Source organism: Peromyscus californicus, unplaced genomic scaffold (assembly GCF_007827085.1).
Source record: "Peromyscus californicus insignis strain IS unplaced genomic scaffold, ASM782708v3 Scaffold_17__1_contigs__length_78620276, whole genome shotgun sequence".
Lineage (NCBI taxonomy): Eukaryota > Metazoa > Chordata > Mammalia > Rodentia > Cricetidae > Peromyscus > Peromyscus californicus.
The window spans coordinates 11420995-11447646 of record NW_026294469.1 but is presented as its reverse complement, the minus strand read 5'-3'; the positions used below and the strand labels follow the sequence as shown (position 1 = coordinate 11447646).

Here is a 26652-nt window from a genome sequence, read left to right as displayed (position 1 = left end):
GAAACTAGGAACCTCGCAATCTCTTCTATTATCTGAGCTCCGTCCACAACAAGCAAGCCCTATTTCAAAACTGTGGACAACATTATTATAGAAAGCAACCTGTAGGTTGAATGCTAGCACCTCCTCCCAAGAGCTGTACCATTTTGGGACATCCTTTAAAGTTCTAGTAACATGTTTAGGAAAGGGGATTTATCCTTGATTCTCAGAAGAGAACCTCTCTGCTCTTTCCTTCTGCGCGTCGGAGGAGGGTGGCCTCCAGGAAGGTGACACTCCTCAGCTTTCTGCGCCTCGGGCTCTTTTGCATCCTGCCTCGCAGCCACACTTGAGCCGACCACAGAAACTTCCAGCTCGGTCTGTTGGAGTTGGGTAGCAAGCACCGCGGAAGGCTGGCTCTACAGGCTTTTTCCCGCCTGGGTCCCTATAGCCAGGAAAACGTGCAGCTGCCAGAGGCAGCTTCAGAGTTCGCCACTGCCGACCACGAAGAGCGCTGCGCCGCGGGCTCCGGGAAGGACGCGCCGGGCGAGGCTGCAGGGCGCGCCAGCGGTCGGACGGGGGAGCGAGAGCCAAAGCTTGCGGAGCGCAGCCGAGCGGGTACCGCAGTCCCGGGAGCCGCCTCGGAGGGAGGGAGGCAGAGCTCCCAGCTAGAGAAATGTGCAGGGGGCGGAGCCTGCAGGAGGCGGAGCCAGGGAGGCGGGAGCTGTGGCTAGGGAGGCGGGGCGAGGTGGAGGGAGGAGGAGCTAGATGAAGGCGGGGTTGTATGGGGGCGGGAACGCGTGGAAGGCGGAGCCCACTCGAAAGTGGGCGGGGCTAGTGGTGGAGCCCGAGTGCCAGGGAGGTGAAGCCGGCGCTCCGGAGAGGTGGAGCTAATGGCGTGGAGGCGGAACCCGAGTCAAAGAGGCGAGGCCTGAGCTTGGGAGGCGGAGCCTGTGCTCCAGGGAGGCGGAGTCCCCGGTGGGAGGCGGGCACGGAGGCGGTGCCGGGGCGGGCTGCGCAGGCGTCCCTTGCACCTTGTTGATTAGTCAGTGCCGGGAGCGCTGCTATGGCGTTCCTCGGACCCGCGGCTCCTCCTCACGCTGTGCTCGAGGCGGAGGCTAGGAGGGGGCCGAGGAGGAGGAGGCGGGCGGCCGGCCGCCGCAGCTGCAGAGCCGGGGCCAGGGGAGGCGGAGGCGGAGCGGGAGCCTCCGCAGCCAGTCGGGCCGCCTACAGTGCTCCCCTGGCTTGAGGGCGCGGGGCGCCAGCCATGCCTCGGTGTGGCCGCTGAAGCCGGGCGCCGCGTCCCCGCCGCTGTGCCTCGCTGCCCGGGCTGCCCGCGGCGGGAGAGCGAAGCCGCCCGTCAGCCAGCGGTGGAGCGGGCGCGGGAGCGCGGGGCCGGAGGAGGCGGGGAAGATGGACCCGGTGCCCTCGTTGGGCTGCAGCCTCAAGGATGTGAAGTGGAGCCCAGTGGCTGTGCCGCTCGACCTGCTGGTCAGCACCTACCGGCTGCCCCAGATCGCGCGGCTGGACAGCGGTGAGTACCGGCGGGGCGCGCGGGTGCCAGGAAGGGTGGGACGGGGAGGGGGGGCATTGCTCGCCCCTAGCCGTCTAGTTGGCCTGCGAGGCTGCCGCAGCCCTGGCGCGTTGCTCTTCACTCCCCCCCAGCAGCAGCCGCCGCCGCCGGAGAGGTGCAAATCAGAAAGAACCCTTGCAGTGCAGTTAATAAGGGCACCTTAAAAAAACCCAACATCATGGAAACCTGCAGACAGTAACCTTGGACGCAAGAATTACTCAGTCTGGGAACCCCGAAGTTATCTTAGGCAACTTTCTGGCGAAAATAATTGGGCTCTGGGTGGTATCTTGTTTGGGGTGCTTTCTCCAACCGGCCCTCCCTATGTCCGCCAAGGAGCTGCAGATTTCAGAGGAAAAGCTCCCGGGTGACCCAATGAAAACGATCACGTTTCTTGGAGATCTTTTATTACAGCTCGTCTATTCTGTTTAACACAACAACGAGTGATTTAGGGTTGTGTGCAGAAAATGTCTTTAGCAGAAGTGATGGTATGCTTACGGTTAATTATTAGCTTAGCGCGCTTCCAGCTTAGAAAAAAAATATTTTAAGCCACTAAAACATATTGATTTGCAATCTGAGCTCTGAACCAAGAAATGCCTGTATTTCCTGAAACTGACCACAAGAGACCAACCAAGAACACCCCCCCACACACACACAAACATACAGATTATTCTGCACTGTGACATCTGCCAACAAATATGTAGATGTGCTACTGTCAGTCATGTGGACACCTTTAGGTTTGAGAGTTGTGACATTGGCGGGGACAGTTTAAATTGTGTCTCTTTTTTTTCACTGTAACTTCACAGGGTCTAGCTTCATGGGATTTCAGATTGTAGGAAGACAATCTGCTTTGCTGTAGGGCATCCGTCAGGTGCATAGATAGAGCTATGGCCACATGCAAGCCATATCAAAACAGGTCTGAACAGGAGGGTGTTATTTCTTCCAGTCATAGGCACTTGCCTTACTCCTTGCTTTCTACAGTAAAGGAGTGTTTCACATGAGATGTACTAATGCCGCCAAGGAAGTCTCACTCTATTTCTTGGCTGTGGGGTTAGGTTAGACACTGGAAACACTGAAAAGAGAATCAACATTTGAGAAAGTTTAGGAAAACAACATTGGCATGCTTGCTGTCCTTGTCTGGTTGTTGCTGGTGGCTGTGGTGGGCACTGGGAATACACTGGGAGTTTTTAAACTAAGAATGAAGTGTGCGATGGTAATAACTGTTGGATGCAGGGGAGGACAGATGGCACATTGAGGCATTTCTGCTTAGTGCGGGGGTGGCAAAGTGTGTTGTGCGTTAATATGTATCTGCAGGTGTGTGTGTAGTTTCATTTCCTCCTCCACTATGCAAAATTGTATGTTTTGGCAGGTTGTGAGTCTTTACCTTTCCATTTCCAGACCTTCTCTCATCTCTGCAAACTCTGCCAAAACTTCTTAGCTAGGCGAGGGAGCATTGGTGCATGTGGTGTGCAACTCACTCAGACTTCCTCCAACTCAAAGTGCAAAGAGGCTGTGTGTCAGCCTCAGACGTAACTCTTAGTCTTCATATCCACTTTCCTACCCCTGCCATTCATTAAAAGGGTCTGAATCAGCACTGAGCTCACCCCACACTTCTTTTCAAGTTAGGATGTGGGCTGCAAGTCTTAACACTGTGTCCTTTCAAGCCCTGGGATGGATTTTTGATCACCATGTGTAATTCATGTTCTTTATTGTAAATTCCTCTTGTTATTTACCACTTGAGAATCACTTCAGCACACTAAGGTCATACTTGTAGCCAATTCTACTGCACAACTGATTCCTTCGTTAACCAGTGCCATCTCCTTTTTGTTAGCATAGATTTTAATAGCTGCATGGTATTCTGTGGGAATGGCGATAACATATATCCATCTGGTTCCCTATTGATGGACATTAAATTGTGTTTATATCTACTCCCTCATTGGTGGACATAAAGTTGCTGCAGCTGCTGCTGCTGCTTCTTCTTCCCCTCCTCCTCCTCCTCCTCCTCCTCCTCCTCCTCCTCCTCCTCCTCCTCCTCCTCCTCCTTCTTCTTTGATATGTGTTAAGTTCTGAGATAATGAGCATTCCTATACGTAGGTTTGTTTTGGGGTGAGAATGTGTTCCTACCTTGCTGAAAGCACATGTGAATCCTTTTAAAACTTGTGATACACTTGCCATTGCTCTAGAGACCAAAGGTTGTATTCATACAAACATAGGCATTGTGGGAATACTGTTGGGCCCACATCTTTACTGTAGTAGGGCTCTTTGTTTACTTCTTAAATCTTTGCTAATCTGATGGGATGGGGGCAAGTTATTTTAACAATTTAATTTGGGGAAACTTTAAAAGATCTAAATCATAGATTTTTTTACATGTTTGCATGTTTACGCGTTTCACTACAGTATTGAGGACAGGTTAAGGGCATTGCTGGCATATTTTCAAATGCCACTTGTAAACTCTCAGGTTTCATAGAATCCTAATCCTGTGTGTATCTTAATCTCATGTGTTTTAATGCTACGGGAACATTTTACACACACACACACACACACACACACACACACACACCTGCTTAGATATGAAAAGTCGCCATTTTTCCAAATCACTTTTTTAAAAGAAACCAACAAGAAATTGAAAAACATGCCACAAATTGACATCATGCCAAGAGGAAGATGGGGGCTGCCTTTACATGTCATGGAAGAGCATTAAAAGTTGAAGTTGGTCAGTGTTCATCATTGGATGCCTGCTGTATGCAGGTACATTTCCACGTGTTGCACACATTGTCTCTGCTCCGAGGCAGCTCTACTTTAAGGATTTGGGGAGCCTGAACTCAGAGAAGTTGAGCAAGAGATTCCGAATGAGTGGTGGCTTTCCAGCAGCTTCTGTGCTGCTCCTTATCACAGGCTGTGCTGCCTCCTCCTGTGGAGAGGCAGTGGGATGGGGCGGGTCTGACTTCTGCTCTAAATAGCCTCACTGTCTCTGAAAGCTTGAGGACCAGAAAGTCAGTATTTAAAACAGTGTAGACACCAAATTAAGTGCTGGCATCATCCATCGTATGTAGATGACTCTGCTTCCCAAAGGACTGGCTGAAAAGGGGAAGAAGGGAGGTTATAGACGGGAGAGAGAGGGAGAGAGAAGGAAATAAGTGGTGTTTGGGGCTTGCATTTGTATCTGCTCAAATAACTTCTTTGAACATTTACTATTTAAAAAGTATTAATTCTACAGTATGTAAAGAACTTTCCAGTTCTTTGCACGAGACAGGCTAGTTAGATGCATTCAACTTGATAAGTTCAATGATGGAAATTTTAAATTACACTTATTTTTTTTATTTATTTGTGTGTGTGTGTGTGTGTGTGTGTTTGCACATGCATGCATGCCACAGTGTACATTGAATGTTAGAAGACAACTCGTGGGAGTCAGTTTCCTCCTTCTCCTGTGTGGGGAATGGAATTCAAGTCATCAGACTTGGCAGCAAGTGCCTTTACCCACTGAACCATCTTGCCAGCTCTCTGGTGAAGAAACGTATCTTTGAGTGGTAAATGCAATTGGTGAGACTTTCTAGGTTTTGCCCCCCGAGTCTTTCCAGGGAGCCCCAAGGACAAGCCTGTAGCTGTTCTCTCTGGGAGAGTTGATGGGATGGCTGTCATCAGTCCAAGCCAGCCCCACTCATTGATCCACTCACTGTCGGCTGTTTGAAATGGTTGTAGTCTTGTAAGTTGTTTGTAGGAGCAGATTCCACAAATTCATTCAGAACCGGGAAGAGGACAGAGAATGTTTACTCCTGCTCCACTCCAGCAGTCCACACTCAAAACCGGGTCTGAGGGAGCCACCCATTTGCTACCTCATCCTACAAAAGCCCTAAGACCTAGCTCAGAATTTTCTCCCCCTCCCTCCCTCCCTCCCTACCTCCCTCTCTCCCTCCCTCCCTCCCTCCCTTCCTCTCTCTCTCTCTCTTTTTTCCTTAAAGACTACATGAACTCTTGTACCCTAAGCACATTTTAAACTTGTTCTTTAAAACTTTTTGTCTTTGCTTTCGGTGCAAAGAATGCTTTGCACATTATAAATATTGACATTTTAAGATACATTGTTATTTCAAAAGCTCTAGTAGAATCTATATTTGATTCTCAGTATTTCATATTATTTTTAATCACATGTATTTGGTGTGTGTGTGTGTGTGTGTGTGTGTGTGTGTGTGTGTGTGTGTGTGTATGCTTATACCATGATGTGAGTGTGGGTCAGAGGACAGCTTCCAGGAGTTGCTTCTCTTCTACCTTGTAGGTCCCAGGGATCAAACTCAGGTCATCAGACTTGGCAGCAAGTATCTTTCCCCACAGAGCCATGTCACCAGCCTTCAAAATTTATTTTAAAGATGCATGAATAAGTTCTTCAACCTTTATACAACTTTGTACCTTTTCCTTATGTCCTTAAATTCATGCTTGTGTCTTTTCCTACCCTGAATAATGTCCTGATTCAGTTTAGCTTAGTATTTGAAATGGCTTCATTGATCACTCTGTCACAAGTTCTGAAATAATCAAATAAAAAGAGTAAACTGAAATACAGAATTTTGTACTTTTTTTTTAAACCATAAGACTTTTAGAATTTGAAGATTTCCAGATTTTTTAGAAGATGACAATATTATTTTGTGATGGGGACATGCATAGTGTGTGTAGAGGTCAGAGGACAACTTTATGGTCTTGGATCTCACAGAATTTCTTGAGGTCCAAACATTGTCACTCCGATACTGGAGACTTTCACCCTCCACATGCATCAGTACTTTCATTGATTCCTTTGCTTATCCCCTTGAGATCTCTGTATCCCTGCCCAGTGTATTCTAGGAAGATCTGGGAGAAAACACCACACTATGTGTCACTTGAATTTACTGGGTAAAGGACCGTTTGATGGGGGTAGGTGAGGAGCAGCTTCCATCTGTCCCAGGCATGGTTACCACAGAGAGAATCATAGTCATGGCCCAAGTGGAACACTTTTTAAATAAATATTCCTGAAAGTGGGGAATCTGGAAATATATTGTTCTGTAGTTTTGAAGAAACTTGGAAAATGTTGGCTTTGCCTTTGAACATACAGCCCAGTTTGAAGAAGGCTGATACAGGATAGTAAAGATGAGTTTAAGGCTTTGTTTTCCAAAAGGAAAAGGAAGTCCAAGGCTGCAGAACATGATGGGAAAAAAAAAAGCAGGTGATACAAGTTGGAGGGAGACAGGTAACTAAAACAGCTTTAGTCTCCTGCCTCGTTGTATTGTCTTGGTCACTCTTCTCACCTGCGACCCACTATCAACAAGAGGCAACTGAAGGGAGATGAGGTGGATTTTGGCTCAGACTCTGAGGGGTGTTGTTCGTCACCATGGGAGGAAGGCATAGTCACAGGGGTGTGTGTTGTGGTCGTGGGAGCTTGTGGCAGCTGCTTGCTCACATCTCTGCAGATCAGGAAGCAGAGGGAGAGGACTGGTGACACCCAGATGGCTTTCTTGTTCCCCTTTGTTTTCAGGCTAGATCCCAGCCCCTAGTGTGGTCTTTTGCCTGTCGTTGATTCTTTCTGGAAAATAGCTAACATATTTACCTCAAGTGTATTACCCTCAGTAATAACTTGGGGTTACGATTCTTAATCCATCTAGGCTGACAGTTGGAACTAACTGTTGTATTAGTTATAAGGGAAGCCCATTCTGATTCCGGGCCCTGGGGTGTTGGATTGTGGGAACTTGGGTTTTGCATTGTGCTGAGGTGTTCTGTGCCCTTATCAGTTACATACCAGGAGACTGCTGAAGCAGAAACACGGACAATTAGACCCCCAAGGGGCTCCAAACGGCTGTTTACAAAGGTCAGAGATCCTTCTAGAACCATGTTTTGTCTTTGAAATTCATATAAGTTCTGAAAATGTGCTCTGTGATTGATGTGTGTGTGTGTGTGTGTGTGTGTGTGTGTGTGTGTGTGTGTGTGTGTGTGTATGTGTGTGTGTGTGGAGGGGTGTGCACATATGTGCGTTGTTAAACCAACAACATATAGATATTGCCCCAGAAGATATTTATGCTTATCTTATGGCTTTTGGCAGTCTGTATTTACAACCAGAGGGTACATATATGAGCAGAGGGAAGATAAAAATGATGCTAAATGTTGTTGAATTTGGAGTCAAGAACTCTACTGTACAATCTTGATCAGGTCTCTTCAGTTATTTCATTTGTAGTTTTTTTCATGGAAGAAAAATAGACATACCTGCCTCTGATATGTCTTATAAATGGTCCTGTAATATTAACTAATATTCACTAGGCCCATACTATGTAATGCCCTGTTATAGATATTACAATTATAGTAGTGAGAAAAACTTCGGAGCCAGCAGTCTTGTGTATCTGCTTATTTTGGGCATTGATGTAATAGCATGTATGAATTACTTGTATATTGCATAATAGTATATATGCATATTTAAGATTGACACAGAGATGCTTATATGCTTTCAAAGGGAGGCTTCTGCATGTGTCATTGAAAGTGCAGAAGGAGCCAGAATAATAGATTTTATTACACTTGTACAGGTAGAGAAACAGAAATGCTCCAAGTGGCTTAATCTATTTCCTTCTGTGAATTAATAGATGTCATAGACATCTGCAGGTTATAAAAAGGAGTAAAATCTTTATCAGTGAGAAAATGTTATGAACTAACTCAAGATTGGGCCGAGAGAGGCTAGAGCAGGAAGGATGTCAGGAAGGGATTTTTAGCTGAATCCAGAGTCACATGGTACCAAACAATGAGCTGAGGCATTTAAACATCTGAGTGTATATTTACATGGTTTTGACTATGGGTGTTTTTTTTTTTTTAGTGCCTGTAGTTACTTTTGTATGTAAAGTAAGTGGTGAGAAAGTCCATTTAATGTTTTTTCATGCACTGTATACTTCTAGTTTCTCCTAGTTCTCACTTACTTTGATTATTGGCCATGTCTAAAAGTGATGAACTCGAGATGGGAGAGGATGTTGTCTTAGGCAGTGGACGGTAATAAACATGTAGATCCACGAGGCAAGGGTGGACATAGCTACTTTAGTGTCTTTGTATTCAAGTACCATGGTTGTTTTGAAAGTCTTACATGAAATGCATTTCCACACTGGCATTGGGAATCTGGGAAAATGCTTCAACTGCTGTGATCCTCTGCATCATCAGTTGAAGAGGGAGTATTTTGGGTCTCTTTCTCTCATTGGCTGCCTTACTAAAATAGCCAGTTCTTGTAGACCAGCTTGTAAACTCATTTATTTTTGTTGGCTATCCCTAAGGGATCTGTCTTTTCACTTACTAAACCACAGCTTGTGGAAGACTCATAAACTCCCCTCTGGTCTCAGCAGGACCCTCAGTCTTTAATACACCAGCTATTGTGTACAAAATGAAAAGTAACTCCCATCTATGGTTTACAGATTTTTGTCATTCTTGAAGACGATGCAAAATATCTGCTAAAACATTTGAAATTTCTGGCGATTAATCTTTTCATGGAGTATTTCCACGTGAAAAGCCTCTCCCACTTCCCTACCCACTTTTGCTGTGAAACCCACAAGAATCTTTTCTCCAACTTCAGGGTAAAGTTACCTAGAACTATTTTTATTATTTCTCAGCTCCTAGCACGGATCCCATCATATGGGAGACTCTGAGTAAGCATTTAATAAATGAATGAGCAAATCTCAGTGTTAATAACTGTGGTCTCAGACATCTGCAGGCCTGTAATAGCAGTTCACCTTGTCCCATTTGAGGCAGATATTATATTATTAAGTTTATAAATCAGAACCAGCCTTCTAGACAAGCAACAAGAAAAATAAGAAACTCATAGACCATCATGATTTATAAGACAGTGGTTTATGGGGCTGTTAGTTATAGTATTTTAAATAAATCCTTTCTAGAAATTGCAACTTATTTTGAGGCTTTTACTGGATAAATAAACCGTCATGCTAAAATGAAAGTGACTGTACATGGACATGCCTTTGAATTTTAAAACTCTGATGTCATTATACTGCTCACGCGATTCCCCCTATGTTTGCGCTAGAATACTGTAATCTTTGAGACTAACCATCTCTTACCTCAAGAAAGAAAGGCCCAGTGGGGCAGCCATCTGTTTAGCTGTCCAGGATCTCATCCTGGACAGTAGCAATTTTATTTCTTAGCAAAGCAAACCACTTGGTTCCAATGTGCTGTAAGACTGTAATTGCTAATCTGATGCAGTTGTCTCTTCCTAGAATAGCCACAAGACTGACTGTAGTGTCTTAATCCCAGACAAGGAGTTTCTTTTTATGCCCTGGAAGGAGTATTCTGTCGCAGGAAAGGAAGGAAAAACAACACTCCCAAGCCCCTCTGCAGTACTGTGGATGAATTGCCTTACAGTTACAGGGCAAGTCATTTTGATTCTGCTAATTGTTAACCCAGATTGAAGTATTTAAACACCACTTGGGCTTTGATGGCTTAACGGTTGTTTAATAAATGCCATGTTATTGAATTTAAAATGCAATATGAATTGCTTAGCACTGTGGAGATGCTTGTTATTCTGGGTAATACTGAGCATGCACTGAGGGTTTTGTGAATGGGCCTAGTTATAGCATAGAGGAGAATGTCATTGTTTCTGAGCAGTGCTTATGTATATATCCCTGAAAAGATTTAAGATAGATTGTGTCTGCTGGTTAATTTTCTTAATTCAATAGAGAAAAATTTATTCAGCCAGATACTTTTTTTCTTTATTAAGGTAATAGTTTCTTTAATACCAGACTTTAAAATGTTGGAAATGCAACTTTGCTATCTGTCTATCAGGGGACTAGATTGATATATCTGAAAATAACAGACAAGAGTCACCCCCTTTTCTCTGTATTGTTGCTTTCGATCATGTCTGCTGCCATGCAGGCAGCTACAAACACTGGTTATTGTGGAGGCTGCCATCACTCATAAAAAAGTTAAGGAATTCCCAGAGGAAACCTTTCCTAATACATGACCATCTATCTCTGCAGATGCCGTTTCTTCCGTGAGTGATGCTCACTTTAGATTACCTTCTCTTGTAGCCACCATGGACCAGTGAGAATGGTCAGAAAAACAGAACTAACATATATCCACGCCACTGTCGTTTCTGAGCCTTAGTCTCGTGCTCTCGGGTCTTTCATTTCAGGCCATTTCAGGGTGTTCACATTTAGAATAATTCAGCATTCATTTTACCTTGGGGCCACCATCCTGCAAAATCAGTCAAGCTCCAGGCCCGAGTTAAAAAAACAATGTAATTAGTTGAGAGAGAGGCACATGTGCATGTGTGAGAGAGAAGTGCTCTAGAAGGTTCAGATTACCTACTTAAAAATAACAAGTAACACAGAGCTTTAGTAAGAGGCTGCCCTTATTTTTTTCTGTTTATTTTGGTCCCGTGTTTTGGCCAGTTAAGATGGAGCCAGAGTAGATAGGTTCGGCAGTAATTTCAGAAGCTTATTTATCATAGTTATGCATATTGGTCAAGGTTAATGTCAGTCATGTTTCAAAAGTTGAAAAATACGCGTACACACACACATACAACATGGAGGAGGCTATTGGTGTGTTGTCCAGGACTGACATGCCAGGTCCAGAGTTGAAGATTTATACTGTTCTTGTGTCTTTCTGCTCTGCCCCCTTCAAGCTGTTGTCATTGTCAAGGTGGCCTTATGGTTCCCAATAGCTGCTGTCGCTCTAGCTATTTTGTCTGCATCTCACATAGCGAGACAGGCCAAGGAGTATGTTCCTTCCAGTTCCTTGCCACATCTCATTGGTCAAGACTTTGGCACTTTGGTGTGGAAGTACCAGAAGGCAGAGTTGAAGTCTGACCTGTGACCTAGGGTTTGTGTGACCGGAGATGGGGGCATTGGGTATGAGGGAGCGTCTGCTACTCAGAAGGGTTTTAAAGCAGCCCTAGCTCCCTGACATCTCCCTTGTGTTTAAGAAGCCTGTTTGCTTGCTTGTTTGTTTGTGGGGGGAGGTAATTACAGCCTATGCATGTTAGGGAAGTTATCTACCATGAGCTATATCCCCAGCCAAGAAACCCATTATTAGAGCGGGAAGTGCTGTATCAAACATAGGCCACGAAGAGTTATGTATTTGTAAGGACGGTGTCTGTACAGCATATCTCACCTTCTTCATGTTTTCTCTCTGACTTGGTACACTTGTGGGCATAGCTATACAATTTTTGAGAGAAGCTTTTCCCCTGGTCTAGTCTATTAGCCAGAAAGATATGATAGTTGCAATTAACACAGTATTTTCTATTTCCATCATTTCAGGGAATTTGGAAAACATAGAAAAAAAGAAGGCAGAGTAAATATCAGCTTTAAACTCAGAGCATATTAATTGTTAGTAGGCAGATATGGAATGCAAGGAAAATTCATGTAAAAGTGGGAACAAACTGTACATGACGCAGCTGTGGCCACTGCTGCACTGTACTTCATTATTGCTGGAAGGTAGAACTATTAAGATTAACGACTTCTGCCTTACCCAGAAATTATCATCATCATCATCATCATCATCATCATCATCATCATCATCATTTTACCATTTTCCTGTTGTAAGATACTCCTTTTGAGTGTGCTGTTTTTGAGAACATCTTTATACTTTAATTGGTCAGTTTCTTATCATATCATTATTTGAAGCCCCCAGAAGCAAGTGCTTTAGATTGTTCATAGGTGTTGGTAAATAGGTGTTGGTAAATTGCAACCAGGAATATTTAGACCAGTGGTTCTCAACCTTCCTAATGCTGTGACCCTTTAGTATAGTTCCTCATGTTGTGGTGACCACCAACCAATTATTTTTATCACTACTTCATAACTGTGATTTTGCTGCTGTTATGAATCGTAATATAAATATCTGATATGCAGAATATCTGATGTGACCCCCCCCCCCCAAAGGGGGTCATGACTCACAGGTTGAAAACTACTTGTTTAGACTATGATGAGTAAGCCTGTCACTTTGTATGCCATTGACTGTCATAGTCTTTTTTTTTTTTTTTTTTTTTTTAGTCTTTACTAATTTAGGTGATTTAAAAAAACATACTTTTTCTCATTTGTAGTAGTGTTTCTTTGGTTACTTTTAAATTAACTTTAATAATATATTTTCATGTGAATTTTCTGAGATGTTTGTTCAATTAAAAAAATTACAAAGATCTTGTAATCACAATAAAATCTTAATACACTTTATATTGATTTCTATGGGATGTTTATGGATAATCTCAAGTTTATTAGAAGTTAATCACTTTCAAAACTTTCTTTCTGTTACTAAGTAGTCGTTACCTCTGTTTTTGTAATTGAATAGTTATGATTAATTTAAAAATACTGCATACCTTCTTTTTTGCATGTAATCCATAACACGTCCAAGTGATGTTTGGGCCAGTTGGGTGAGCCAGAACATAGCTCCAGAGTGTTCCAGCCATGAGTCTAAGTGCTGGTAATCAAGGATGAATGATAGAAATTCACAGGGCACTTCAAGACATGGCGACGAGCAAATGCAAGAGCCTGAATGTCATTTGTCTTCTGGTGAACATCTGTGCAACTGTTGTCTTCACCATGCTATCTGTGGAGAAGGGAGTCGGAAGAGCCTGGCACAGTTCTCTCGGCCAGTGATTGACAGGAAATATTGTCTCAGTCTGCCACTTTTGCACGGAAGGACCTTATGAGCAGCTTATCTATCAGCATGTAGAGGTGACAGTTGCCGAAAGGGAATCTTTTATTGCCAGAAGAAGCGCCTCCAATTTCTACATCATGGATGAGGTAGCTCACCCCAGCCTCACTGTGTCTCTCCTTTTGTTCTCCCCTCCATCCTCACCCCTGTCTTCCTTAGACTCAGCTGGAAGAGAGTAATCTGAGTAGCTTGTGTATAGTTCAATACTCTAATATCAAAGGCGTTTCAGGCTAAGTGGAACCTGGAGAGAAGTGAGGAAGTGTTGTTCGAATCTTAGATGGTCTTTTAATAAAAACTCAGAGCCAGATGTCAGGGTGAAAGCTGAAAGATCAGAGAAGCAGAACAGCCAGCCACTAGTTCTTACCTCTACGAAATCCTCAGTCTAAAGAGACTGAATTCCTGTTTCCTCATGCCTTACATACTTGTCTCTGCCATATTACTTCCTGGGATTAAAGGCGTGTGTGCTTCCCAAGCAAAGGCATGAGATCTCAAGTGCTGGGATTAAAGGTGTGTGCCACCACTGCCTGACCTCTATGTTCAATCTAGTGGCTGGCTCTGTCCTCTCATCCTCAGGCAAGTTTATTAGGGTACACAATGTATCACAAGGAAGGACATGTATGCACTAAATACTAATGTCATGTGTAGTTCACTTAGCTTAATTCATCCTTTACATCCCCTTGGAACCTTGCCTGCCTGCGTGTCTTAGTCACTGTCCTTATTCCTGTGAAGAGATACTGTGATCAAGGCAGCTCTTAGAAAAGAAAACACTTAACTGAGTACTTGCTTACAGTTTCAGAGGGTTAGTGCATTGTGATCATGGCAGGGAGCATGGTAACAACCAGGTGTGGTGTTGGTGAAGTAGCTGTGAACTGCGTCCTGATCTACAAGCAGAGAGAGACTCTGGGCTTGGCATGGGCTTTTGAAAGCTCACTCGCCAGTGACACACTTCCTCCAACAAGACCATACCTCCTAATTCTTCTAATCCTTTCAAATAGTACTGCTCCTTGGTGACTAAGCATTCAAATATCTATGGGGCCATTCTTATTCAAACCACCACAGTGTAATCTACTTAAAATAATCCAATGTGTGCTCTTCATATTTACTCTGTATTCACTCTGTGTCACAGTTTACCCAAACATGTACAGAATTCTGTTACTGTTTAATAAAAATTGAGTACTAGGATTAAAAGTGTGCACCACCACACCTGGCTTCGTTCTCTTTTTGATTGGCAGTCCTGGTAATTAGCTGACCAAACCTCTCTGTATATAAAGTCATTGGTTTCACTGTTTCCCCAGGATCTTCTAGTTTTGTGTCTGTTCCTCTCAACTACCTCTCATATCATTGTCTTCCCGGGTGTTGTAATGTCACAGTCAAACCGCAAAATTTGGGGTCGGGGAAGAAAAGAATGGGTCTTACATCAGATTCAAAGCCTAGTTGATAGAGTGGATTTGATTTAACGAGGGCTGATAAGATGAAGTCCAGAAGGTCCTTCACAATTCTTCTTTCTGTCGCCTTCACAGATGGGAATGCCATTTCCCCAAGTCTGTGTCAACCTTAGTTTAAGATGTCCTTGCCAGCTTAATGGATGTAAGTGAAACAAGGTCTTATTGATACATAAGTTTGCATTTCTCCTCTGTGACTCAAGCGCGCGGTGTGTGTGTGTGTGTGTGTGTGTGTGTGTGTGTGTGTGTGTGTGTGTGTGTGTGTGTACATGTGGAGGGCAGAGGACGACTTGTAGGAATCTGTACTCTCACTTTACCGTGAGGGTTCTGGGGATTGAACTCAGATCATCAAGCTTGGTAGCAAGCTCCTCCAACCACTAAGTCATCTCACTGCTCCTCTAGATAGTATTTGTATTCTCTGGGGACATTTTTATTTACATTTATTCTATCTACTGACTTTGTATTATTCCGTTTAACAGATTTTAAACTTTTACACAGATAGACAAGTCTCCTTTTCACGTCTTTAATCCTGTTTAAGAAAATCCACCCGGAAACATAGATTATGTGTGTAGTCTTTTAGATTGTTTAGGAAGATTTGAAATTTTCAAATTTGTCTTCAGTCCATCTGGAATTAATTTTTGCATATGATGTAAGATTTCTATTTTCTTACAGGCTGCTGCTATGTGAGCCTAACTATTAAAAAATCTGTTTACCACTGATATGAACTATCTTTGTTGAATTTATTTTGCTTTTTAACAGTAGGAAAACACACTTGAGCCACACCTGTCTTTTAGAGATTACCATGGGCTGTGTTCCAAGAACATAAAAGGTTAATAAAATCTGAAAACAATCTCTTTATTCCCTAAAGAAAAGTCACAGAAGACCTGTCTCTCTAGTATTGACGTATTTTTCTCATTCAGTGGCCATGGGAGACCCAGTATTTGTTTGTGCAGAGAAAAATTAAATTCCTTTTGAAGCAGGGCTGCCCTGGTGAGGTCTGGAAGCGATAGGAACTTGTTAAACGCCGTCTGGAAGCAGAGTCCAGATGCTTTGGCAGTGGGCTTTCTCCAGGGAAGGGTTTGTTTTACACTGATTCTCTACTAAGCTGCTGTGTGTGTGTGTGTGTGTGTGTGTGTGTGTGTGTGTGTGTGTGTGAAGAGAAAGGGATGGAGGAGGAATCATAACTTAAGAGTGGGTTTGCAAGTTGTACTCACTTTTAGATTCTATAATTTTTAGTTGTTATTCTTGGCACAAACAAGGGGCACACTTTTGCACACTATTCTTAATGTGTGTCTACTTCCCTCAGACTCCACAGTGACCTACCCTTGTCCATTTTGAAAGATATAAATTTCTCTTACATTTTGTTTCTCTCCCGCCAAACCATTGTTAGCATTGTCTGCCTAATTCTTTGCAATCACACTTGCAGAGGCCAGAAATAGTCATTTTTAGAAAAGATGTAGAGCAATGTGGGCCTCATACCGCAGTTTCAGAACTCATAGTGTCAGCATAAATAGTGAAAGGGAACTCAGTGCAATCTCTGAAGCTGTGTCTATTACATGTGTCTTGTGTAAAGTTTCAGCAGAACCTCAATCCCAGATTCCCTGAAGAAATTTATAAAGCTGGAATAGTGTGTACTTAAATGTTTTATTTCATTCTAGATTTGTACTTCTAGGCTGAGGGCAGAGATTCTAACTTCTCACCCCATCATAGGTTGCACAGGGAACAGTGTTGATGTCCCACTCAATAGCTCAAAATCCAGGAGAATGATTCCACCCCAGGTTTGTTGGGGTTATATGATGTGTACACACTTCATTCTTCACTTTACAGTCTTCTAGCAGGTTCTGGGCAGGGAAAACATCTCGACTCCAGCACCACTTCCTTCCTACTAGAGCTCAAAGGATCTAGAGACTTTCAAAAGTTTTCCTTGCATGTATGTGTAGTGTGTGTGTGTGTGTGTGTGTGTGTGTGTGTGTGTATTCCTTGTATGTGGTACTGTGTTACATAAGTCATGTTCATACAAATGTACATTCTAGAGTCTTTCTAAGGCCCTGATTTTTTATTCTCGATTCTCAAAGGCACCTAGTATCTAAGATTATTTTTATGTATTGGCCTAATGGAAAGAAATTGGATAGATGAAGCCAATGAATTTTGAGATTTTGCTAGTGGATCATTGAGATTTATCTAAACTATTTAATCGAAAGCTATTTACATTTTTCCGTGTGTCATGGGAACATATTCCAAAATGGCTATTAATATTTTCATTGATTCTAAAGTGCATGTTTTAATTAGAACATGTTTTATAATTAATGGTGTGGCATAGTTTAATCAGTGGTGTTTATTTTGTCTTGGTTGTTGTAAAATGATGATTATCTTGCATCTCAGATGTTGACATCCCAGATAGTATGAATTATGGTCATTCTATGGAATGTCTTTCAACAAGTCATTCAGTGTTCAGAGCAAACACGTGAAACAAGGTGTGAATGTCCCAGTAGAGGGCAGGATATAATCCAAGCTGAGGTCAAGGAGTAGTCTTCCAGAGTTCCTCTTAAGGGTTTAGTCCTCATCATGGTGCTGTCAGGTGATCATGGGAACTTTAAAAGGTAGGGCCTAATGAAAATGCTTCTGGTCACTGCTGTGCCTTTGAGTGGGATAGAGGGACCTAGTCTCCTTTTGCTCCTTTTTGCTTCCTGGCTTTAGAGGGAGTGATTTTATTCACTGTGTGCTGTGCCATGATGTGCCGCTGCCTTGCCATGGGCTCCAGGGCAACAGGGGAACCGAAAGAGTAAACCCTCTAAAATTGTAACAAATAGGGCTTTTTTGTTATAAGCTACTTTCTTTTTGTTTTTTTGAGACAGGGTTTACCAGTGAAACTCTGGTTGTCCTGGGACTCACTTTGTAGTCCAGGATGGCTTCAAACTCAGAGATTTGCCTGCCTCTGCCTCCTGAGTGCTGGAATTAAAGGCATGCACTACAACTGCCTAAGTTGATTATTTCAAACTCAAGTGTTCAGACCTGTGCACAAATGCCCCTCCCCTCAGAACTATCTCAGCAACCCAAGGACTCCTTTTGTGGTATAATATATAACACACACAAACATACTCACAATGTAGTGTGTTAAATGATGCTCATCCCATCCCTTTTTATGTTACCTTACTTAGATAATGTCTTTGCAGATGTGTTTGACAATCCTGACATTAAAGGACCATCTCATTGGGCTGTAAAACCATAAGAGGCATCCTTCTAAGAGGAGGGAAAAGGAGAGTTGAGAGAGATTTGGAATCGAGTGGGCCGTGGGACCATGGAGGCAGAAGTTGGAGAGATGGCTGTATAAGTCAAGATTTGCTTGGTGCCATTAGAAGTAAGATGAGGCAGGAAACAGAAGTAGAAACTTCATACGAGTGTGGTCCTGCTCAGTAATTAATTTTGGATTTGGCCTCTAGAATGGGGAAGGAATCAATTTCTGTTGTTTTGGACTACCCGGTTCAAGTTGATTTACTGTAGCACTCACAGAAAACTGCTGTGCCTACATGTACACACAAGCACATGGACACTCTCACACACAAGTTTTGCTGGCCTATAGTTAAGTAAAATGCTAGGTTTTTAAAAATAGAAGTTATAAATATAGAAGCACATAGAATTTACCCTAACATCCATCAATAGGATGTGTGAGTGGGAGTATGGTATGTGGTTTACACAATGCTATTCATTTACAAACTATGGATCATGAGCTTGCTATCTGATACATGCAGTACCAAGAGCTAGGAGCACAAAGATAAATAAATGTAGACCTGATCTTCAAGAGGCTCCACAGGCCCACTGGGTAGGTAGATTCTTAGACAGTTAAATGTTAACTTGCGATAGACAGAGAGAGATGGAGCCTCATCTCAGAGGTCAGTTAATTTTGCCAAGGACTCTTGAGTAGCTTTTTCAGAACGCATCATTTGACCAGTGAGCTAGTCATTGAAGTATGAATAGAATTTTGCCCTGTTTAGAACAGGCATAATTGTGTTCCTGACAGAGGTTCAGAGCAGCCGAAACACAGGCATCTGAGAGAGGAACTAGGAAATGAGGCCCCACAGACAAGTTGGAAAGAGATTTTGAAGAGCTGTTGCATGCTGAAGTTTGCACTTCACCTGTGGCTGCACCAGTAGCCCTGGATCCTGGGCTCCCTTCCAAAGCACGTGTGACAGCGGATGCACTGGAGTCTAACTGCAATGAGCGTCAGTGTCGAAACTGCAAATAATACAGTGGTCCATAGGAAAACTAGGCGAGCCACACAGGTCGGAAACAAGTTTCCAAATGCACTTGAAAAACATTAAAGGTCTGCAAGTGTAGTAGCTACCTAGACTAATTTTTTATAGGGATTGTTTTCATCATTTTGGAAGATCATTTAGAACAAAAAAAGGTCAGGGGTGAGAAAGAATAGTTGGAAGCCATAGGACTATATAATCAAGAGAAAAGTGTCCGTTAGCCCAAATCATGTGTGGAGAAATGTGCAGAAGGTGATTGGCACCAACTTGCAGGTGGGTCTTGCAGCGTAAGTGATTGGCTGTGTGAGAGAGAAGTGGGAGCTTTAGCTAGACCTAAGGTTCCTGGCTTTGGTGCCAATGCTGTATCAAAGGTGGCCACTCACCAAAAAGCAGGGTGCTGGCGAGTGTTAGTGACAGATAACTCCAAAGTGGCAGTTTTCAAACAGAAACGGTTAGGCTGTGGATACAAGTGAAAGGTAAAGCATGTGGTAGCTTGTGCCACTCTGAATTGAGTCCTCAGCACTTCAAATAACTGACTAAAAGTTAAAGGTAAAAATAGCACAAGTTTGTGTATTCCTCACAAACTGACTACTCCATAGCCGCCTCCTTTCCTCCTCTCACTGTAGGTCCCAGGTCTGGAGTTCACAGACCTGTGTGTCCACATTGTTGAAGCAGGAGAATAAATAGGCATGTCACACTTGGGCCCTTGAAGCCTCTGCCCAGAAGTGATGTACCTCAGGCCCTGTTCATGTCACTGTTAGTGAACTGGCCACACTTAACTTGGAAGAGTCATACCATCTTTGCATGTGTCAAGAAGGACCCCAGTGTCTGTGATGCTGAGAGATATGGGAAAACAGCATGGTTATCTGCAGACATGCTGAAGTGTTTTAGGGAAGTTGTGTTTCAAAGGTGGAGAGTTTGTATCTTGACAGTCCAGGGCAAGAGAAATGGTAATAGGAGAATGAATGCAGTAGTTATAAATCAAGAGAACATAATAACAAATAACATTGACCAGATGAGAATAGAGCCCGCTCAGAGGTGGGACAAGATCAAGGTTAATAAGCTTGTGGATACAAATGTTGTAACCCCCAAACCCTGTATGTTTTGTAGCAGCTGGTTATAACTTTCACATTTTATCTAATGGTTGCCATAGGGTTGAATGAATCACTTAAACAGAATGTGGCTTTTGTCGACTCCAAAATTGCTGACTGGCGTTTAGTGATTTAAAAGGTGCCTTTTAGATTTTGCAGTAAGATCTCTGCCAGTTTTTTTAACCCAGCAGGAAAGATGATGCCTTGCCAAGGGTAACTACTGTCAGTTGGAACAGAAGAAGGTCAGTTATATGTTGATTGATACCAAGATCACTGAGTACTCAGAAAATTAGAATGCCTTCCTTTTTTTTTTTTTTCCTGTCTGCCTCAGACAGCAAGATAGGCTTATCCTTGCTGTAATGATGTTCTTTTTATAGCCTCAATTACTGGCAAAGGAAGGTAGTTAATAGCAGTTTTCCCCATTGGCTGGGGTTCAGACATAAGACTTGCATTTCCTATTCTCCAGTCTCTCAAAAGGTTCTTACACAGTTGCCTGCCTGACCTCCATAGGGGGTCTACACAGGAGTATTCACTTTTAAAACTCTTTGTGTGCACATATGTAATTAATTACTCTCACCAAATTAACTCTCCTTTCTTCAAAACTGTGTATTTATCAGAAAAATGAAGAAATAAGCCTGGCCCTGCTGCATGCCACCATTCTTTTTTTCTGAGACAAGTTCTCATGTGTCATGTAGCCCAGGCTAGCCTGAGACTCACTCACTGTGTAACCAAGGATGACCTCGAGCTCTTGATCCTGTTTAATGTGATGTCAGGGATTAAATTCAGGCCTTCTGCATGTTAGAAGAACATTCTACCAACTGAGCCTCATCCCGAGCCCATCATTGTCTTTTTAATGGAAAGTTTGAAGCACTGTGATAGCAGTAATGGTAAAGTGACAGCTCCAGCCTTCACAGTTGGAACAGTCAACCGTTTCATTACCTTCTACTTTTTGATAGCACTATGAGTGATCGAAAGACATTGAAGTAGGAAGTTAGCTTTTACCTTTTGTGCCTCTCTCTGTGTGTGTGTGTGTGTGTACACCATATGTATATATATGATGCATCATATATATGTATATATATGTGTATATATATATTAGTGATATATGTATGTTAGTGATGGACTATACATTCATGGAAAAAGGGACATTCGTCAAAGGGTTCACATGAACACAAAACAGGAAAATCAGTGTTAAATTCTATACACTGAGCTTTATAGTTACTACACTGATCTATCAAGAAGACAAACTAAAAGCAGAATATATATTATAGAAACTACAAAATTAGCTTCAGTCCAGTCTTTAAACTAGATCAACATACCTTGCCAGTGAGGAAGGAATATAATAACACCCACTTCATTAACCATTTATCTCCATTACATGTAATTAAAACTTAATCTCAATGTTAATATTTTCCTTCAATTTAATGGTGATTCCTCATGAATGGGATATACACAAACAATTCACCTTTGATACTTGATGGCAAGTATATCAGTTTGCTCCAGCTTTGAAAGGGAAGAACAGGATGAGGCCAGGTTCCTAATGTTGTCCTGCCAACATGTAACCTTACATGCTTACTGATAGAGCTGTTGATAAATTCTCCCTGGCTAACTAGGCACTAATTTCTGTTCTCAGGATTGATCCATAATGGCCCTCAGAAATCCTGATACTGACACTGAGATATTAATTGAGTGCTAATTAATGTGTTTACATTATTAAAAAGCTGCCACTAGCTTAAGAACACAAGCTTTTACCTCTTGACACAAGCACAGATAACTGTGAAACATGGCAGTTGTGCGTTCTCTAAGTCGGCCAAGGCATAGGTGTTTACACCTGTACAGTAATGACAGTGCACGTTCATTAAGGACAATTATGGTGCTGGCAATTGTTCAGTTTATATAGGTGATCTCAGTTACTTAGAAGAGCCCTGACGTGAGGAGTAATTTGCAGGTCATGTAGCTGAAAAGTGAAGTCAGTGGCTGGAGGCACTTTGAGAACCCAAACACAGTTCTAGCCTGCCTCTCCCAGTTCTCACGCTGACCAGCATTCCTCCCTATTCGTGCTGCACTTTGCAAAACGAGATGGTTTGTTGTTGATTGTCTTTATGAAAAACTGAACCTTTCTAGGCAAGAGTACCAAAAATAGGTCCGCTTCAGTAACCGATGGAAGGTACCACAAGGATTCCATAGAACTCTCTTCAGAAGACAGGAACTGAAGTGAACATTGAGGATCCCAGAGTTTGGAATATTTGTGTCCTCCCACCTGTCATCCCAACAGCAGGGCTGACGGGTAGCATCTAAGGACAAAATAATAAAGAAGTAGGAGGTGGCACATAACAGTGCTAACAGTTTTCATTTTTCATTCTTGGCTTTTAAAACACACATTCCCAAATTGTATTTGTAATGTCTGCACATGAACAACACGTAAATACAGTGATATCCTTCACTCACCATGAGATGGGACTTGAAGAAATGCTAGCCTTCTTTCCAGTGGGCCCTTCCCTCTCGTTCCATGTATCAGCTCATACCTGCAGTCGGATCCCTTCTCTGACTGGGAACGACATGCTGTACATTACAGAATGAAATAGCAAACACTGTGGAAACCAAGCAGAAACAGGCTGGTCCAGCAGGGGTGGCAAGAACAAGCAGGACAAGGTGACAAGAACAATGAGGGGTCATGAACAGGAATGTGATCACGCTTAGCTTTAGTTTCAATAATCAGTAGATTCCTCCTGTCCTAAACACATCAGGAGCAGACCATTTTTACGTTGTTACAACATTAGTGGTGACTCTTGCCTGGCTTTTTAAAGTTGTAAGAAAGCAGGTGGACATCAGAATTCTTCCCATAATGTTAATATGTTCTTAGCTAGACTTACACTCCTGTCTGAAGCCAAGGACTCAGACCCTAGGCTAGAGTGTTCTGACTCTGAGGGATGAGGACACCCCCTCATAATAGGGTAAATTTCCACACAGTAGACGTTACTAAGGATGGAAAGGCTTACGTCACTTATTTCCCCTATATTGTTTTACATTAAAGTCTTTAGTTTATTAGATAGCATCCACAGAATAGTGACTTTGTTGTTATATGTGTGTTGGGTGGTGGGATTAGTAGTGCCCTGTGACAGGAGCGCTACAGAACGCTTCTCAGAATTGGAAATATTTGAAACCAATTCACACCAATCTGAGCTCACTTGGCTGAGGTAGTCACCTACTAAGGAGCGGTGAGTTTGTCGTGAGCCTGAGGTTGGTACCCGGGCGCTCTGGGATCACTCTGGCCTGCCGATGGTCTAAGTAGACGACGTTTTACTAGAAGACAGTGCACTTGTGCACACACTTTCTAAGTTGCTTTTGCACTACTCTGGCAGATACGAATAGAAATTACACAGCCCAGTGATAGAGCCCACCAAGCCTAAAATCTTTACCATCTGCTCACTTGGAAGAACAAATTGACCACCCCTCATCTTAAGCCACTTGTTCTTAGCTACTTTAGTGTTCATTTATATGGATGGTGGTTATATGTCTGCAGATATTGCAAGGCCGACAGGCTTGTATGTGAGTCTCATGCATGCTCATTTAATAGATGATAGGTATGGAACAAAAGAGATCCTAAAGTAAGCCCATTTAGGAATACAGTATTACAATCCCTTATAATCTATGTCACTATTATCTATTTGTGAAATGGCCTAATTTCACAGACCAGGCTTTCACATACCCTCTCATGAGATACCTAGATGAGACCGGAGAGCCAGAGTCACCTCATTTGACACAGCAATTCATGAAATTCCTTGAGTTATCTATATTTTCATTAATGTGACTGAAAACTGTGGAAATAAATTCAGAGCATGTTTGCAGTGGAGAAGGCAGGTGAGAGGAACAAGGAAATATAAAGCCCTCCCTGCCTTCAAGAAATGTTGAAGTTTAATACTATACATATACTAGTAGAGTTACATCATTTTTTACAGCTGTTATAGATTTAGAAGATTGAAGGAAATCTGGATCTGTAGCTGTTGTGAAAGGTTGCTTTATCATTTTTCTTTGTTGTAAAACAAATAGGTTAAATTTTATAGATGTCATCAGTCATTGGTGTAAGAAAAAATTGATATGCTACCGATCCTGCATTGGGGGGTGTGTAGCTCAGTGATAGGCACTCCATTTAGGAGCATGCCTAAGACCATCAGGTTCATTTCACAGCAGGTGTCGGGGGAGGGGAGAGGGAGGGAAGGAGAGGGAGGGAAGGAGAGAGGGAGGGAAGGAGAGAGGGAGGAGAAGGAGGGAGGAAGGAAGGAGAGATGAGGGAGAGAGGAACGAGACAGGGAAGGAGGGAGGAGGGAAGGAGGGAGGGAGGAGAGAGGAAGGATATTTCACAATTCAAAAGGCTTACTTTTCAATAAAGCTAAGGCAATTCTCATACAATCTGTGGTGAAGGATTGTATACCATAAGGTTACGGATCACACATTCAATGAGTGGCTTTGATTAATAGGCTTTCAAATGTACAAAAGGAAAATTCAAAACTTGAGAATTTAGTTGAAAGGCTGATGTGGTGCAGAAAACTGATCTTTATTAAAGTTACTGTATTGAATTCCAACCTGAAAGAAATTCTGAAATTTGGTAACAGATACTCTCATTTGGAGTCTTTGGTGAAAGCCACTTCCTAGTGAGTGTAAATCAGGCTGTGGTGGTTGCATTGTGGATATTTGTCTAGGAACAGTATATGTAATTAAAATCAGCACAGCTGCCTGTCATTGGTGTTCTTTGTGTGGACAGTGCAGCCAGGGCTATTGACAGCGGTGACAGTTGAGCCCTGAAAAGATGAGTTCAGTAAATACCCTTAACAAGACAGTGCTGCCCACTCTGAGTGATGCTTGGGAACATCACCGGGGCTAGACTGCTGTGTCTGCACTATAGACACAGTTTCATCATCCCAGTGGCTTGGGAATTTAATCCCCACTTTTATACCTGGAATCATCAGAGGAATTGAAGGAGGTTGGGGGATTGTGTCAGTGGGTACAATGATTATCAGCTTAGGAAGCCTCATACGAGCCGTGTAGCTGGGCCCACAATGACAGCAGAGTGGGAAGCAGGAAGACTGGTGCTTCGGGCATCAGTTTTCCTGTTTCTGTTTGTTTGGGAGGTTGTTGTTTTGAACCAATCAGGTGTGGATTTCAACTGTTCTTCTGTCTGGTCACTGTGTGAACGTGGAAAGTCAAGAAACTTTTCTAAACTTACCTCCTTTCCTAGAACATTTCAGCATCCCATTTTGTCCAGGATTATTCCAGTTTGTACCTCTGGTGCCAGTGGATTTATTTATAATGCTCCCTTTCCCTCTCAGAAGTGCCCTGGTGGGGCTGGAGAGATGACCCAGCATATACAGTGTTGGAGTCTGGATCCCTAGAACCCATGCGGAAGCCAGAACAGTGTGTTAGACCCATGTAATTCCAGCACTCAGGAGGCAGAGACAGGATTCCTGGAGAAAGATGGCTACCTATCCACTCAGAATTGGTGAGCTCCAGGTTCACTGAGGAAGACACCTGACGTCAAAGTCAGGTGTACATAGCACAGACAGGCACACATATGCATGTGCATCTGCACAAAACGTGAACATGCATACCACATATCCACACGCAAGAACTGGTGCCCTGGATTGGGCAATACATAGGCATTCTATCTATAGTGGAGCTAGTACCTCCATCCTCACTCATCATGTTGCAGTGATGAAATTATATAACATAAAAGTGAACAACACAACTGTGTTTACATTTCCTGGTGTACACGGCTCTGCTGCTGAAGTAATGTGAGTGTAGATGAATTTAAGTTGTCGTGTGGCTTGGTTCTGGCCTTATTATATATACTAATTAAATATTTGTGATTTACTAGGTATTTCAAACTTTTTAGACTATGCATATAATTTGTCACTGACAGTAAGATAATTCAGTTTAGAATCCTACAAAACAAGTGAAATTTTACACACACGATTTTGGCTATTTAATCTGGAAGTCTAACCTGCAGTCATTCAGCTTGGTTTCATCTTTTATTAGATTTCTGGCCTATATTCAAAGACAAGAAATTACTAATTCATGAATTCTAGATATTACCATATGCCATAATTTTGACAAGACTTTCCAATCCATTTTCTCCTCTTGGGCTGTCTCTTTTCTGCTGACACAGTGAATGTGCTCTGGAGGAATCCACACCTCTGTTTGCGCAGCTGGCGGCTGCTGCACATTTCCAGTGCACTGTTGTACTCATAGGTCATTGGTTTGCTACTTAATTACCAGAAGAATGTCTCTTCTGTTCATGAAGAGACTCAGAAAGGTCTAATGGTCTGTGGCCTCTATATGTGTGTGATCCTGAAAGCTATATGCCTTTGATTCATTCCACAGTTCACCCCTTAACTGCAGACTTCCCATCTGCATCCAGTTGCCTTTTACAATGAGCTGCCCTTCTCCCCAAAGAGGAACCCCAGAGCTCTGTGGTGGGCTATAGAGAGATGAAGGGTGAAGTGGGAAGCAGTGAGCTTGACTTGTTGGTGCCAATCCAGGTGGAATACCTCAGCGTGGCTGGTTTTTCTCTCATCTACCTCTGCCCTTCCATAGGCCCCATTCTGGCATCTCAGACTAGCAACAGATCCATATAGATCCAAGCATAGAATGGAGGCAGGACACACCCCCTCAGGAGGAAGTGTTCACTGTGT

At 42.9% G+C, this 26652-nt stretch overlaps 1 protein-coding gene across 2 annotated transcripts in view; it reads left to right on the top strand.

The window, feature by feature from the left end:
- Positions 1-1001: 1001 nt before the first annotated feature.
- Garem1 (GRB2 associated regulator of MAPK1 subtype 1) overlaps positions 1002-26652 on the top strand; it is a 178073-nt gene continuing 152422 nt past the window's right edge. The window contains exon 1 of one of the 2 annotated variants that reach the window (XM_052741629.1): positions 1002-1507. In XM_052741629.1, coding sequence (XP_052597589.1) covers positions 1387-1507 — 121 coding nt within the window. In that variant the 5' untranslated portion in view covers positions 1002-1386. The remainder of the gene's footprint in view (positions 1508-26652) is intronic. The other variant, XM_052741630.1, reaches the window with a different exon arrangement.